This window comes from Microcebus murinus, chromosome 16 (genome assembly GCF_040939455.1).
Source record: "Microcebus murinus isolate Inina chromosome 16, M.murinus_Inina_mat1.0, whole genome shotgun sequence".
NCBI lineage: Eukaryota > Metazoa > Chordata > Mammalia > Primates > Cheirogaleidae > Microcebus > Microcebus murinus.
In genome coordinates, this window is record NC_134119.1 from 37,287,313 (window position 1) to 37,302,662 (window position 15,350).

Consider the following 15,350-nt stretch of genomic DNA (forward strand, 5'->3'; position numbering starts at 1 on the left):
TATGTATCAATGTAAATTTATGAAGCTGATAAGTACTATGTAAATGTAAAGGAAATATACACTAAAATGTTTAGAGCTAAAGGGCCATAACATATATGGCTCAGAACAAATAATTTGTATACACCTATGTAAATACCTACATGGAGAGAGTGAACAGATACGTGCACTTTACAAATAATAAATAGGGTAAAATGTTAACAGTAAATCTGTGTAAAGGATACATGGGGTGTTCCTTGTGCCTTTTCTTTTTTTCTGCAAGTTTTTGTAATTTTGGAATTATTTCTAAAGTAAAAGTTTTTAAAAAAATAATAATTAGGGCCGGGCGCGGTGGCTCACGCCTGTAATCCTAGCACTCTAGGAGGCTGAGGCGGGAGGATCACTCAACGTCAGGAGCTCAAAACCAGCCTGAGCAAGAGCGAGACCCCGTCTCTACTAAAAATAGAAAGAAATTGGACAATTAAAAATATATAGAACAAATTAGCCGGGCATGGTGGCACATGCTTGTAGTCCCAGCTACTTGGGAGGCTGAGGCAGAAGGATTGCTTGAGCCCAGGAGTTTGAGGTTGCTGTGAGCTAGGCTGATGCCACACAACTCTAACTAGGGCAACAGAGTGAGACTGTAAAAAAAAAAGTAATAATTAGGCTTTATCTGTTTCTTTTAGGTTTTTAAGAACCTACAACTATTTATGGAGAACAAGCAGCCTGAAGATGATCTTTTCGATAGACTCAATGTAAGTAGACAAAGTGTGCTGGGTTGAAGGGAGTCCCAGGCAGCCTCACAAGCTTCTAAGAGAAAATAGTTACCAAGGGGTGACTTAAGCTGTCCCTTCAGCCTAGCCTGTCTTGTGGCGTCCTATACACTCTTCCTCCTTCTGTGTACACTGAATCCATGGCCAGAAGCAGATACCTCTCTGCTGTAGAACAGCTGCCAAAAAGCCTTGAGGCAGGGGGTTAGTTGAACCCTGCCTTTTATCCTCCCCTGGCTCCTACAGAGCCCTACCTTGGCTGGATGCCCAGCAACCTCTGCTGGAGACCTAAAACCTGTCCCTGATACCTTAATAGGGAAGGACAGATTTGCTTTATTGGCTTGTTTAAGATTGAAATATTTCATAAGAAGGCATAATGTAAGTCTCTATGCTGGAATTCTTTTCTGTCTTTTCCTAACTTCCTGCTTGCAATAAATTTGACAAGATTGTGACTGCTCTGGCATAAATGACTCTAGAAGGGGCAGGGTGATACAGCTTTTACCTAAATTCCAATATCTTCTCTGTTGGTTCGTCTCCTCCAGACTGGTATTCTAAATAAGCATCTTCAGGATCTCATGGAGGGCTTGACAGCCAAGGTATTCCGTACATACAATGCCTCCATCACGCTACAGCAACAGCTAAAAGAACTCACAGTCCGTAAGTATTGCTTGTCCACACAGGGCCTACACTCCTATTAATGGTGTCCAGTGTCCTTGCTTAGCTAAGTCAGTTCTACTTTTTCTATTTACCATTGTGACTGGAAACTTTCCCTTCAGATCTCTAATAGAGAGCCAAGGCTTACTGTATAAACATAGGATCAGTGCTATTTCCCCCACTCCCACCTCAGCTTTCTAGATTAATCTCATGGGATACTGACCCATGAGCTTTCTACCTGCTATGAAAATGCCTGTATTTTGTGTTTTGTATATGTTATTTAAAACCTCACAGGGTGAAGATATAGTTGTGTGATCTTCTGTTAAATTGGAGAGAGTAAAGTTGTCATGGTTACTGGAAAAATAGAGGAGCACGTCTTTTCCTTGAAGTTTCTGTCACTTTTTCCCCCATAAGAAAGTAGGTAATAGTCTAAAAACTAGCTACAGAAGGTATCACCAAGTCCACAGGCTTTTTTTCCTAGAGCCCAGTCACTACTAAATTTCCACTGCCCTTTAAATATGTCAAATGGCCTCAGAATATGAGCCAGAAAAGCAGAGGTGGGTGTTGAGGGATTAGTCAGTATTTAGGGATGAAGAATATCACATGGTACAAGTAAAGAATTTCTTTGGAGGACATTTATAATTTTTCTTTTTAAATAATATACTACCTTACAGCTTAAAAATATAAAACATAAAGTCCCTTTTGTCTCACCCTGTTCTATATACTTTTTCTGTCCAAATTCCACATTTTCTTCAGCTACATTGGATGGGGAGGGAGGTATGGGGGGAGTGAGGCAAGCAGATGAAGAGTCCCTGGCCACACTCCCTGAAAGGTATAGATTGTAGTATTACTGACACTCAGAATTTCTCTCACGATGGGAATTTTACTCAGGCTAAGCTTACATATAAACTTTCTGCTGTCTTTACTTACAACTGTTGACTCAAATTTTGACCTTTTGCCTTGGGGGAAACTTGAATTGATCATCTCTGAGTGAGATAAGGGCAGTAAAATCCTGGGTAGAACACATAGTGTGTGTACTCTTGGTATACGAACTGACTCCCTTACTGTCACGTGTCTGTCTTTACAGCGGATGAGAACACCCCAGCAAAGATCCTTTCTTATAACCGTGCCAATCGAGCTGTTGCAATTCTTTGTAACCATCAGAGGGCACCACCAAAAACCTTTGAGAAGTCTATGATGAACTTGCAGTCGAAGGTATCTTGTATAAAATAAAGGGAACCAACCGTGTTTGGTGTGGGCGGATCATCTGAAAATGAGAGGCTTTTATAATCCAGCCTTTTGGGCTGGGATAGCAGGCCAGTTCTGGGTCTATTCTGGAAAAAAGGTCCATGGTAAAGATAAACAAATGTAAATATGCAGGAATCAGGGTACCCCTTGTTCAGGACATCTTTATCGACACAAATTCTACATTGGCCACTTCCTATTTTGAAAAGCTAACTTTGATGTTCCCTCTAATTACTAATTATTGTCTTTATTGTACATAAGGAAAATGAATATAAAGAGTCTTCACAATTCCTTACCACAGCCCAGAAATACAACTATTTCCAAATTAGATTGTTTCAAATTAAAAAGATGATGAAACAATGATATTTAAGCTCTTCCTAATCCTAGCACAACTATTTTTATTTGTACACATTCCACAGGAATCACATTTTTATATAGTTCATCATCAAACATTTGTTGAATGCTGGCTGTGTGCCAGGCAGAGTTGCCGCCCTAGTGAGAAAGACTGGTATACAAACAAGTAGATGCTGTTCCTCTTCCATGTGCCTCTCTCCCTCCGACTCTGCCTGGTACTGAGCTTTTAAACCACAAGGCACTTAACATTTGAAAATGAGCATTTTTGTATTAATAAGGGCTACATAACTAATCCATCCTAATTTGCTAACCCACAGTGAGAATTTGCAGGTATTTCACTATAGAACAGATAACATAGATTTACAAGGGAAACCTATTATTGAAATACAGTTATCAAAATATATTTTAAAGTCTATGATAGAGAAATAGGTGTGCCTTATTAGCTTAAGGTTTGAGGTGGTTCTAATAACTCCTATATATTTCAGGGTAGAATGAATATAAATACTTTAAGATTCTGCAACAATTCTAATATGATATCTGTAACATTTTTTTTTTTTTTAAGAGACAGGGTCTTGCTCTTGCTCAGGTTAGTCTCAAACTCCTGAGCTCAAATGATCCTCCTGCCTTGGCCTCCTTGAGAGTTAGGATTACAGGCATGAGCCACCATGCCCAGCTAATAACTGTAACATAATATTTACCGATAAAGTCATAGATAGTACTATGGTTTGCCTACATTCATAATTGAAGAAATACTAAATTTCAACTAGAGATTGATGAAATTACATATATCATGTTTTTCCATTTAAGTTCCTGGCATTCTATGCTTGGACAACTGAAATTTAAAAACTGCTGTGGAATGAGACTACACATTGTCAGACCCACATTCAGGATGTTGAGATTTATTCGAGATAAATACCTAGGAGTAGTACACCTAGGTCAAAAGGCACATACAACCTATAGTTTATGCTACAGATGCCAGCTGGCTTTTCTGAAGGGATGTATACACCCACAGTGAATGAATATATATCCACAGACCTCTCAAATCCTTGGATCATATGGTTGGCAAGCAAAGAACCCTACAGACCACCTAACTAGTAGCTTCTGTTTGCTGCCACTCTGTTAAATGATGGTCATCTGGAATTGTTTACTCTCCTCCTGTTATTATTCCAAGCCAGAAATAAAAGCATTAATATTCAGGTGCTTTTACCTAGTTCAAGAGACCCCTCCCAGAAGCATGAGGAGGTCTTTTGTTGCTCTCATTCTGGAACCACTGTTTGGGCAGCCCAGGCTGCCTGCCAAATGAGCCCTCTAAGCCCAGGAACCCACTCCTGTGTGCCCACAAAGCAAACACACGCCCCTGTTTGCCAAGTGAATCAATGGAGCTTTTGATGCTTTAAGAGAATTTGACATAGCCTGCCAATTTAGCATTTACAGAAATGGTTAAAAGATTGTGGTTCGCTGTATTTCTAGCCTAAAAAGAATCTGGCTGGTGGTGTCTGTAATACTTTTGTATATATTAAATAGAATCAGTTCCCTCAGTTTGGCTTTGGACAACATAGACATTGGAAGTAAGCCGAGCCATTCATAGTAAAACATATTTAATGATTCTCTCACAATGGTGGCCTCTGTTTCCAATCTTGGGCTGTGTGAGTGTGTCTAACAAACAATTCTAGGCTCAGAGAGCAGCAGCCCAGTGTGTATGAGTCAAGCGTGTATTTACACTGGAGGTTCTCTTGACCTTAGGTCAGCAAGATGACTGCAGGTCTGGGGTTCTGCCCCAAGCAGTGTGGGCTTTAACCTCATGCTGTTACCCACTGCTGTTGCTAAGCAGGAATCTAAGAACTTAGATTCTCTAGAAGTGCTTTAGGGTTTTAATAAGCAAGAAAAGCTGAAAGTGCCCTTGTCTCTTCCTTTATGTAATACATAGGGATTCTATAAGATTGAGGGTGGGGGTAAGAAGCCCATAGCTAAAAACATTTTCATACCCATTTTGACTGGTAACTTCCTTGCCACCTCAGACCTCTCTCCTTTTTAAAACAATGCCAAAGCCAGGCCATAGTGTGTCGTGTATTGGTTTGGGACAGACTGGCTGAGATGTTTGGCTTCCTGGGTACCTTTTAATTGCCATTTTTTAGTCCCTTGGATATTCTCTTCAGTGCATTCTTTTTTTCTTGAGAAGTTGGCAATTCCTTCCCAGAGCACTGGCAGGATCTGAGGAATGAGCTGGGTTTGCTCAGTGTATGCAAAGTATCCTGCCTCAGCTTCCTAAAGATGAAGATTAAAATCTGGCACAGGGTTTATTTTATAAACAGCTGTCATTTGTAGCCCACCTCCCAGATGTTTAAAGCCAAATTGTTCTCTGAAAGTTTAGCACCCAGATTCCTAGTCCCAGTGATTCCTTTCCCCAAGCCCCAGGTTATTGCCCTATAAAACTGGCATTTCTTGAAGGATCACTGAAGATCATAAATGAACAACTAGCAGTTGAATTAAGCAGTCACTGTGCATCTCCTCTTTGCTTTCATGAAGCCACCCTTGGTGTTTTTACCTGGCAGACCACTGGAGAAAGACAGCTGCCTGGTAGAGATAACGTCTAAGTTGCACCTTCTCTGGTGGAGCTCTCTTTTCTCTTTGGCTCATTTTGATCCTAACCTTACTGCTATTCTTCCCTACCTAGATTGATGCCAAGAAGGAACAGCTAGCAGATGCCCGGAGAGACCTGAAAAGTGCCAAGGCTGATGCCAAGGTCATGAAGGATGCAAAAACCAAGAAGTATGTACCTGGAATTGTGGAAAAAGTTGGGGGTTAGTTGAGAGAGAGAAGTGTGTGCAGTATCAGTTGGAGGCCCTGGTGCCCCAGCTTTCCTAGGGTTTCTGAGTGATATCTTTTGGAAATCTCCACACTTGGACATCTCCACACGTGTGGGGCCTTTATTGCCCCAGAACAGCATGGTAGGGTTGCAGTATATATACACTTATTCAGAGGCTAAGCCTAATTCTTGATGACTCTGCCGTTCTTTAGGGTAGTAGAGTCAAAGAAGAAGGCTGTGCAGAGACTGGAGGAACAGTTGATGAAACTGGAAGTTCTGGCCACAGACCGAGAGGAGAATAAACAAATTGCCTTGGGAACCTCCAAACTCAATTATCTGGACCCTAGGATCACTGTGGCTTGGTAAGTGTTGAGCCCTTCTTGAGGTTCTGTTGCTGCTCAAGAAAGGTAGAGGGGGTTTCAAAAGCCTTGTTGGCCTTCATATTGCCATTCCTAAGATGCATACTTCTAATCCTCTGGGGAACCTGCTGGCTTCAGCTGTGTACCGTGGCAGGGGTGGGGAACCTGCGGCCTTCTGATTTCAAGATTGTTCTTTTTAAGCACCAAAGGAGGCAAGAAAAGCTTCATTTTTCTCTGTTGTACCCATTTTAATAAAAGGATTTGTTCTGTAAAATTTGGATTCAGTCAAAAGGCTGTACTTAAGGACCTAGAAGTATGGTGGGTAAATACATATATAATGAGTGAGATGTGCACCATCTGGGGGATGGTCATGCTGGAGACTCAGACTTGTGGGGGGAGGGGGGAAAATGGGCATTTATTGAAACCTTAAAATCTGTACCCCCATAATATGCCGAAATAAAAAAAAATAATAAAAAAATTAAAAAAAAAAAAAGACCTAGAAGTCCACATGTGACCTTAAGGCCGCAAATTCCCCACCCCGTATGGTCCTAAATGGCCAATGTTGTTACTGCCTTGGTGTTTATGTTCTATTTTTAAAAGGCAGGTGTGGTCTCTATACCTTATGGTGTTTTAGGACAGGAATAGAAACTCTTAGCTCTTATTGAAGGAAAAATACAAGAGCTCATCCATCTACACTTTAACAAAACTTGTCAGTGAAATTTTTGTAAGTGAAGGAAGAAAGGTAGGTAGGAACAAGATAAAACAAAAATGAGAATACAGATCTGAGCAACCTATACAAAGAGGTTTTTAACAAAGGCAGATAAATCCTCTATTGTGTGTTCTCTTTCACTCTCATACACATACAGTGCCATATAACATCCAAAACACGTGGATTTTTTTGAAGATGTTTAATTAGCTGTTAAACATCTGGGCAGAGGTGGAGGTATATTATCCCCTGTGGCACCTATCCACTGAGCCAGAGGTTCCACCCAGCTATTGTGCTGGTTTTTTTTTGGCCTCCTTTGGTGCTAGAAGTTTGGTTAGCTGTTGAGGGGCAATATAGCACAGTGGTTAAGAGCATGAAGCCAAGCTGCTTGGGTTCAAATTTCAGCTCTATCACTTACTAGCTACATAAGAATATAAGTAAAATACTTAACATCTCTGCCCTGGTTTTTTCATCTGTACTTTTTCATTTGTACATCTGTAGAAGGACCTACTTTAGAGATCACTGCCAAGGCTAAATGAATTGATCACATAAAGCCTGTAGAACTGCTTGTACACCAGTGATTCACATCCTTACCAGACAGATGGGAAGGAGAAGGTGGCACATTTGAGTCTGGGGCCCAGGTCTGGGCCATTGCTCCCTAAGTTGCACTAATCCCTTATCTTTCTCCCTCGTTTGCAGGTGCAAGAAGTGGGGAGTCCCGATTGAGAAAATTTACAACAAAACCCAGCGGGAAAAGTTTGCCTGGGCCATCGACATGGCCGATGAAGACTTTGAGTTTTAGCCAGTCTCAGGGGGCAGGGTTCTGTGAAAAGGAACAGTATGGTTTGGGGAAGATGGATAAACTGAACCTCGCTTGCCCTCGTACCTGAGGGAGAGAGGCAGCAAGTCTTAACAAACCAACATCTTTGCGAAAAGATAAACCTGAAGATATTATAAGGGAGAGCTGAGCCAGTTGTCCTATGGACAACTTATTTAAAAATATTTCAGATATCAAAATTCTAGCTGTATGATTTGTTTTGAATTTTTTTTTTTTTTTTTTTTAATTTTCAAGAGGGCAAGTGGATAGTAATTTGTCAGCATTCTGCCAGGCAAATTCACTGTTTCACTGAAGCGTTTGGATTCTCTTAGCTACTGTATGCGATGTCCGATTATATTGGTGCGTTTTTACAGTTAGGGTTTTGCAATAACTTCTATATTTTAATAGAAATGAATTCCTAAATCCTATTCCCTCTCCCTCATTTCAGGAATTTAAAATTAAGTAGAACAAAAACCCAGCGCACCTGTTAAAGTCGTCACTCTCTATTGTCATGGGAATCAACTTTCATTAAACTTGAAGCAGTCTGACATCGGCAGTGTTTTGGTTCAGACACCTGTTCACAGAAAAGCATGATGGGAAAATATTTCCTGACTTGAGTGTTCCTTTTTAAATGTGAATTTTTATTTCTTTTTAATTATTTTAAAATATTTAAACCTTTTTCTTGATCTTAAAGATCGTGTAGATTGGGGTTGGGGAGGGATGAAGGGTGAGTGCGTCTAAGGATAATGAAATAATCAGTGACTGAAACCATTTTCCCATCATCCTTTGTTCTGAGCATTCTCTGTACCCTTTAAGATATCCATCTTTTCTTTTTATACCCCAGTCTTTCACTTGAAAGATTTTATTGTATAAAAAGTTCCACAGGTCAGTAAATTTAGAGGAAAATGAGTATTTGGTCCAAAAAAAGGAAAAATAATCAAGATTTTAGGGCTTTTATTTTTTTCTTTTGTAATTGTGTAAAAAATGGAAAAAAACATAAAAAGCAGAATTTTAATGTGAAAACATTTTTTGCTATAATCATTAGTTTTAGAGGCATTGTTAGTTTAGCGTGTGTGCAGAGTCCATTTCCCACATCTTTCCTCAAGTATCTTCTATTTTTATCATGAATTCCCTTTTAATCAACTGTAGGTTATTTAAAATAAATTCCTACAACTTAACGGAAACTTAAGTGTCTGCCTTATTGTTAGCAAGGGCCCCAAGCCAGAAGTTCGAGTTCTGGGGCTGGGAGGTAGTATGGGATGTGGTCTACCATTCTGGTCAGCAAGGCTGTGTTGTCCTCAGGAGCAGATGGGTCAGGGCAGAGCCTGGCCTGGAAGGGTGTGGGTGTGGGTTACAGGGGATCCAAAGTCCACATCCCTAGATAAAGACAGGCGCAGAAAGGAAGGAAGGGTGTAGAAATCCACAAGAACAGGTGGGGTGCAAGAACTGTATCTGAGGCCTAGTGTAGGTAATGTTTATTGAGCAGGATGGAGCAGGTATATTTGGGAGGCAGATTTTTGGAGAGCTTTCTGTGTATACTGGCCAGAAGCAGAGGGCTTCTTTGGGTTTGCTTATGTGGCTAAGTCAGGATGGGGAGAATTAATTAAGGCTACAAAGCCAATCAGAAGCCCCTTCCCAGGTGGAATGTTGACTTCTCCCTGCATTGATTTGGTTAAATTGAGAGAGGGAGTGGTCTTTGACCACTTCCCAGTGCTCCAGGTACCCTAGCTGGCCATGGTCTCTACAAAAATTATTTCTCTTCTAGGTTACAGCTGTCTGGAATTCAAGATGAAAGGTGAGGTCTCTAGGTCAAATGGAGCAGGGACCAGGAAGGCCAGAGGGGTAAGAGCCATTCACTTAATGGAAGGGATCTGGGCCCTCAGCTTGTTAGCACAGGCAGGAATCTTCAGGGAGACAAGCTATCTTCTTAATGGTCTCTGTTCTCTCTGGGGCTAGAGGCAGGGCTGGTACTGGGCTCACAGCAGAAAATCCTAGAGGTCCTTGGCAGCCTGTATTTTTATAGGCCAGTGAGAAAGGCAACATTCACCCCAGGGAATAAAGGGAGTTATGCAGCCATCATTGCTTTGAAGCAAGAGACTGCAGCAGGTACTTTTGAATTCTGTGGTATTAAGGTAGCTGGACCATTGACTGTAGGAATAGCAACAGAGAGGCTCTTACAGTGCCCAATTAATATACTATGGCTAGTGGGTAGGTGATGATTAAGTAGATCTAAGGTTTGGGACTTGGGCAGGAACCTTGATCCACAACTAGAAAGCAGGGATAGGAAGCCTTACAGGCAGAAGACCCTGCTGATGGGCAGGCAGTAGTGCCTACCACTCTGGCAAGGACCTCCCTTGCAAGACTTCTGAGGGCAGGTTCAGGGCAACTAGATGCTGCTGGTCAAGACACTGGGAAAAGCATCCCAGGCAGTGGCAAGAGGCTTGGGAGAACAAAGCCAGAGAATGGGAAGCTGATCTAGCCACAGGGGATGAGAGAAGAAGCTGAAAAGGTAGGCTGGGGCCAGATGTAAAAGGCCTTGGAGGATGCTTGAGCCTAGAGTCAGAGGTAAGCCCTACCCCCCCTTGCCTAATCCTGTATGTCTCACTTCTAGCCATGTCCAAGAACAGAGGCCAGATGGGCAGGGTCTGAAAAACTCCCTCCTGTCAGACCCTCCTATGATGCCTGAGTCCAGCTGTGGGCAAAGGGAATGTCTTCCACATGCTACCCACGCCAGACATCTGGGTGCTGACTTGGCTCCTCTCTCCCTTGTCCCCGTAACCTGGTCAGCAAGTTCTGTCTTCCTCCCTGCCAAAAGTTGTCAAATTGCTTTACGCCTCTGCCACATTAAAAACTGAAAAACTTAACAATCCTCAGTCCTCTTCAGCCACTAACTCTCCCTTGTTTCCCAAACAAGCACCTACAGTGAGTCAGCCACACTGCCCACCCATGGCTCGGAGCTTCTGTCCCATCTGCCCCCCATTCTTCCTTCTCTCTGACCACCATCACTAGTGACTAAGTGACCGAACAAATAAATGGGCTCTTCATTTTGCATTAAGCTCTTTGTGGCACTGGACACTGTTGGGCATTGTTGACCACTCCTTCCACCATTTCAAGTGCACAATGATTTTTAGTAACTATACTGATTGGTGCAGCCAACACTATAAATCAGTTTTAGAACATTTTCATCCCCCTTGTAAGACCCCCTCATGCCCATTTATTTATAGTTAATCCACATCCCACACCCGGCACTAATCTATCTCTAAATTGTATTCTGGACATTGCATGTAAATCGAATCATGCATGTGACCCCTCTGTTCTAAAAACACTTCTGTGGTTTTCTGGATGCCACCCTCTCCTGGTTTTACTCCTATCAGGCTGTGGCTAAGTCACCTCTATCAGGTCCTTAAGTGCCATGTTCGTCTTACTCAGGCTAGCTGATTTCATTCACACCAAAGGGTGATGACTTCTGTGTTTCTATCTCCAACCTAGACCCCCTTTCTGAGCTCCAGACATACGCTGCCAACTACATCTCTGTAGGGGATGTCCACAGGCACCTCAATCTCAACATCTCTGGAACCGAGCTCAGTACCTACTACTCCAGGCCTGTTGAGCCTGGGTTTCCCATCTCAGTGAAGGGTACCATGTCTGCTCTGTCCCAGCTCAGAAACTATGGTAGCCACCATCCTTAATTCCTTTCTTTCTCTCATTTCCACATCCAGTAAATTACTGACTCTAAAATCACCTCCTAAATACCATATATGGTACATAAATAGGTATTTCCCTGCAGACAAAATTTTTTTTTGTCTAAGAGTTGACTTACATTTTAGTTTTTACAGATTCCTCAAATAATGAGACACTCTTGACTTGTTTTGAACCAAAGAGCAGTTTTTGGAGAAAACACATTACCCTGAAATGACCTCAGTCAAGCTAGTATTGGATGCTTGTAAGTAGTCTCCTGACAAAACCAGTAAACAAGGAGACAAGTTTAACACAGAGTTAGCAATTATTTCTCACAATCTCAAGTATTCCTTGTAAGTATTCCATGTAAACGAGCCTCTTAAAGATCACTAATAGCAAGACTGATTTTTTTTTAAGCTTTGATAATGATACTGCGATTATATATATTTTTAAAAGGTTCTTTTAGAAAAACTGAAACATTAATAGTAACGGATAACATGACAGAGTTGAGATTTGTATCAAAACAATATGGGAGGAGTTAGTGGGTAGAGTTTGGCATGACACCAGAGGGGCCACCAATTCATTGTTGAAGTGGGATGAGTTCCTGGGGGGAGTTCACCATACTATCCTGTCTACACATAGAAACTTTTGAGATTTTTCATGAAATGTTTAAAGCAATATGATAACAGGTTATTATGAAGATCATTAAGAGAAATAAAGAGAAACCCAATCTGTTTTAATGTTATACTAAAAGGCAATTATGCTTAGGTTAAAATTTCCAGTGATAGCATCACATGCTAATTCATAAAGTATTCTCTCAGTAACATGGATGAATTTCAAAACATGCTTAACGTAGATACAAGAGTACATACTTTGTTTCCATTTATGTGAAATTCTAGAATAGGCAAAACTAATCTGTAGAAACAGAAAGTAAATCAGTGATTGCCAGATGGGGAAAGGGGAGACTGACTGCAAAGGGACATGAGGAAACTTTCTGGGTGATGGAAATGTTCTGTCTTGATTGGCTGGAGGCTAGTAGCCTTTTATTAAAAGGATTTGTTCCGTACAATTTGGATTCAGTCAAAAGGCTACACTCCAGGGCCTAGAAGTCCACATGTGGCCTTTAGGCCTCAGGTTTCCCGCCCCTGGAAGCTCAAACTTTACACTTAAAGTGGGTGCATTTTATTACATTTAAGTTATTCCTCAACAAAATTGATATTTGCAAAGTGCTCTCTCTCAAACAATTTAGAAGGCAGGGAAGGTGATGTGGTTTGAGAAACAGATGACTCAGAACATATCTCTCATGGTGAAAAAAACATAGAAATCAAAGATTTATGTAAAGAGTTGAACATAATTTATTACCGGAAATGTGAGAAAAATCAATATTCATGAATATATTGTTTTAAAATGTGATTTTATGTATGTGTAACTAAATATTATACATAATGTATCATATATATAACATGTATATTGTATATCATATGTATGTCCACTGTTATATGTGGACATTGGAATCATTTATTTCTAAAAATGTTTATATTTTAATTGCAAAAATACCCCACAAAACACCCTGGAGTGACCCTATCATGAAAACAAGTGTTCACCCTATATTTGTAGCAGCTATATCTTCAGGCATTTATACTATCTCACTTTACTGTATCCCTACAGCAACCAACAGGCCTAGATAAGGCCAGGTGTTCCTTCTTAGTGCTCTAGGGGCCCTTATCGCACTGAATCATCATGGTCTGCTGGCATGTCTATATTCACTGCTGTAGTGGGAACTTGGTCTGATTCAGCTTTGCTGTCTCAGTGCTCTAGAGGAGGCATCAGGGATGTTTGCTGGAGAAAGAGAAAAAAAACAGGTCTGTCCTGGCCGGGGCCAGTGGCTAGCAAGGGCTTTCCCCTTCTCTTTTTTCAGTGCCACACTTCACCTCAGTGAAGCCATGACAGTAGTAGCCCACCTCCCCCCACCCCCAGCTGGAAAGCCTCAACATCTGGGGCCTATTCTGGGGGCCAATCAGGGAGGTGGCAAGGTCTATGGAGAGAGCAAAGTCCCTGGGAGTGGCGGAGCAAGGTGTGATTTTGCCTCCAGTGAGCGAAACCCACTTGAGTCTTGAAGGACTGAAAATATATCCCAGGTGAAGAGGAAAGCAGGTGGACGGACATAACCTAAGACATGTGAGGCCCAACAACAAAACTGGAGCCCTACATAGATTTGGGGGCCAGAGGTCAAGAGCCTAGACAGTAAGTTGTGGGTGGCGCTCAAAGTGCACTGAGCTGAGTACTTAGGAAGCACTGGCTGTGTGCTGAGGAGCAGGCTAGCTCACCAACCCAGAGGGGGCTGCTCAGACAGTTAACAGGAAACTGAGTACTAATTAAGAACAATTTAGAGAAAAGGGCAAAGTTCTATGCATCAATCAAATTAGACACTACGAGACTATAAATTCTCCCTTTGAGTGTGCAAGGGGCTTGTCTTCTATATTCATTCAAGGTCATTACAAGGAGCAAAGGAAAACCACATCAGCACTTTCTAATAATCTGTTAAGAACATGTTCCACTATTTCAATCAAATAACTGTAAGAAACTTCTTTTATAATTTAAACCCAGGAACGTTTTCTCCCCTAGGGAGGCAGTTATCAGAATAGAGTTATTGCTTTGGCTACCAGGAAGCTCAGCCACATATGAATATAATTCAAAGCAATAACTCTTTCCCAACCACAGCAGCTACATTAACCCATAAAGCATGTTATGGTCCTCTTTATGATCTCAAATCCCATTTCAATAGTACAATACTTTTGTTTTTTTGTTTTGAAGTACTCAAAACTTCTTTTAAAGGGCTAGAGAAGAGTACATTTGTGGTGGGTGTTGCAATGTGCCACCCAGATCCCCTTCAAGGAAGGACTTGTTACTCCAACTATTGGGAGAGCTGTCAGCAGAAAACCTTCAGCTGTCAGCCCCTGAAAGATCACCACAGCTGCACAGAACCATCTGGCCAACACTGGGCCAGAGGCTGGGCTGCTCCCCAGACAACCCACATCCATTTCAGGCCAGTGCCGGACAACAGAGCCCCCTGGGGGTTGGCTGAGATGGTCATCAAGCCTGCATTGCAGTGTTTTGTTTTGTTTTGAGACAGTCTCCCTCTGTTGCCCTTGGTAGAGTGCAGGGGCATCACTGTAGCTCATAGCAACTTCAAACTCCTGGGCTCAAGCAATCCTCTTACCTCAGCCTACTGAGTATCTGGGACTACAGGTGCATGCCACGATGTCCGGCTAATTTTTCTATTTTTAGTAGAGACGGGGTCTCACTCTTGCTCAGGCTGGTCTCAAACTCCTGGAGCTCAAGTAATCCTCCCACCTCAGCCTCCCAAGTGCTAGGATTACAGGTGTGAACCACTCTTCATTGTAGTTTAATTTTTCTGGAAGCCCACTTGTTTCCTTCCTGTCCCTTCCATGGTGTTGATCCCAGAGGCACTCCCTACTAAACACTAGCCTGTCACAGAGCCTGCTTCCCAAACAACACAACCTGTGACAACACTGAACAAGTATTTTGGAAAGGGATGAGGATACACAACAAGTGTTCATACAATACATGGGAGGCAAAACAGCACTCACCCTGGAGCCAGACTGCCTGGGTTAGTATCTTGTCTCTGCTACCTGTTAGCTATGTGACCATGGGCAAGTCTCTAATCTCTCTGTATCTCAGTTTTCTCATCTGTAAAGTGGGGATAATATGAGTACTTATCTCATAGGGCTGTAATGAGGAAAAAATGAGCCAATATGGATAAGCAGTTACACAGTGTTTACTATATGCCAACCACTGTTCTAAGCGGTTATTAATTAAATACAATAAACAGCTGTGAAGCCAAGCACACAAGGGCATTTGGGCTGGGACTCTCCTCAAACAGGAGGCACTCATCTCTCCAGGCACAGGCATTTTATAGGCCAGGGCATGCTGAAACATGCACGCACACGGAAATAGGCCCAAA

The 15,350-nt window shown here is 41.9% G+C and overlaps 1 protein-coding gene across 1 annotated transcript in view; it reads left to right on the plus strand.

Moving 5' to 3' along the window:
* Window positions 1-8,871, plus strand: part of TOP1 (DNA topoisomerase I) — a 90,013-nt gene extending 81,142 nt beyond the window's left edge. The window contains exons 16-21 of the mRNA XM_012754691.3: window positions 663-731; window positions 1,289-1,403; window positions 2,488-2,615; window positions 5,674-5,768; window positions 6,018-6,167; window positions 7,570-8,871. Coding sequence (XP_012610145.1) covers window positions 663-731; window positions 1,289-1,403; window positions 2,488-2,615; window positions 5,674-5,768; window positions 6,018-6,167; window positions 7,570-7,672 — 660 coding nt within the window. The 3' untranslated portion in view covers window positions 7,673-8,871. The remainder of the gene's footprint in view (window positions 1-662; window positions 732-1,288; window positions 1,404-2,487; window positions 2,616-5,673; window positions 5,769-6,017; window positions 6,168-7,569) is intronic.
* The last annotated feature ends 6,479 nt before the right edge of the window (window positions 8,872-15,350 follow it).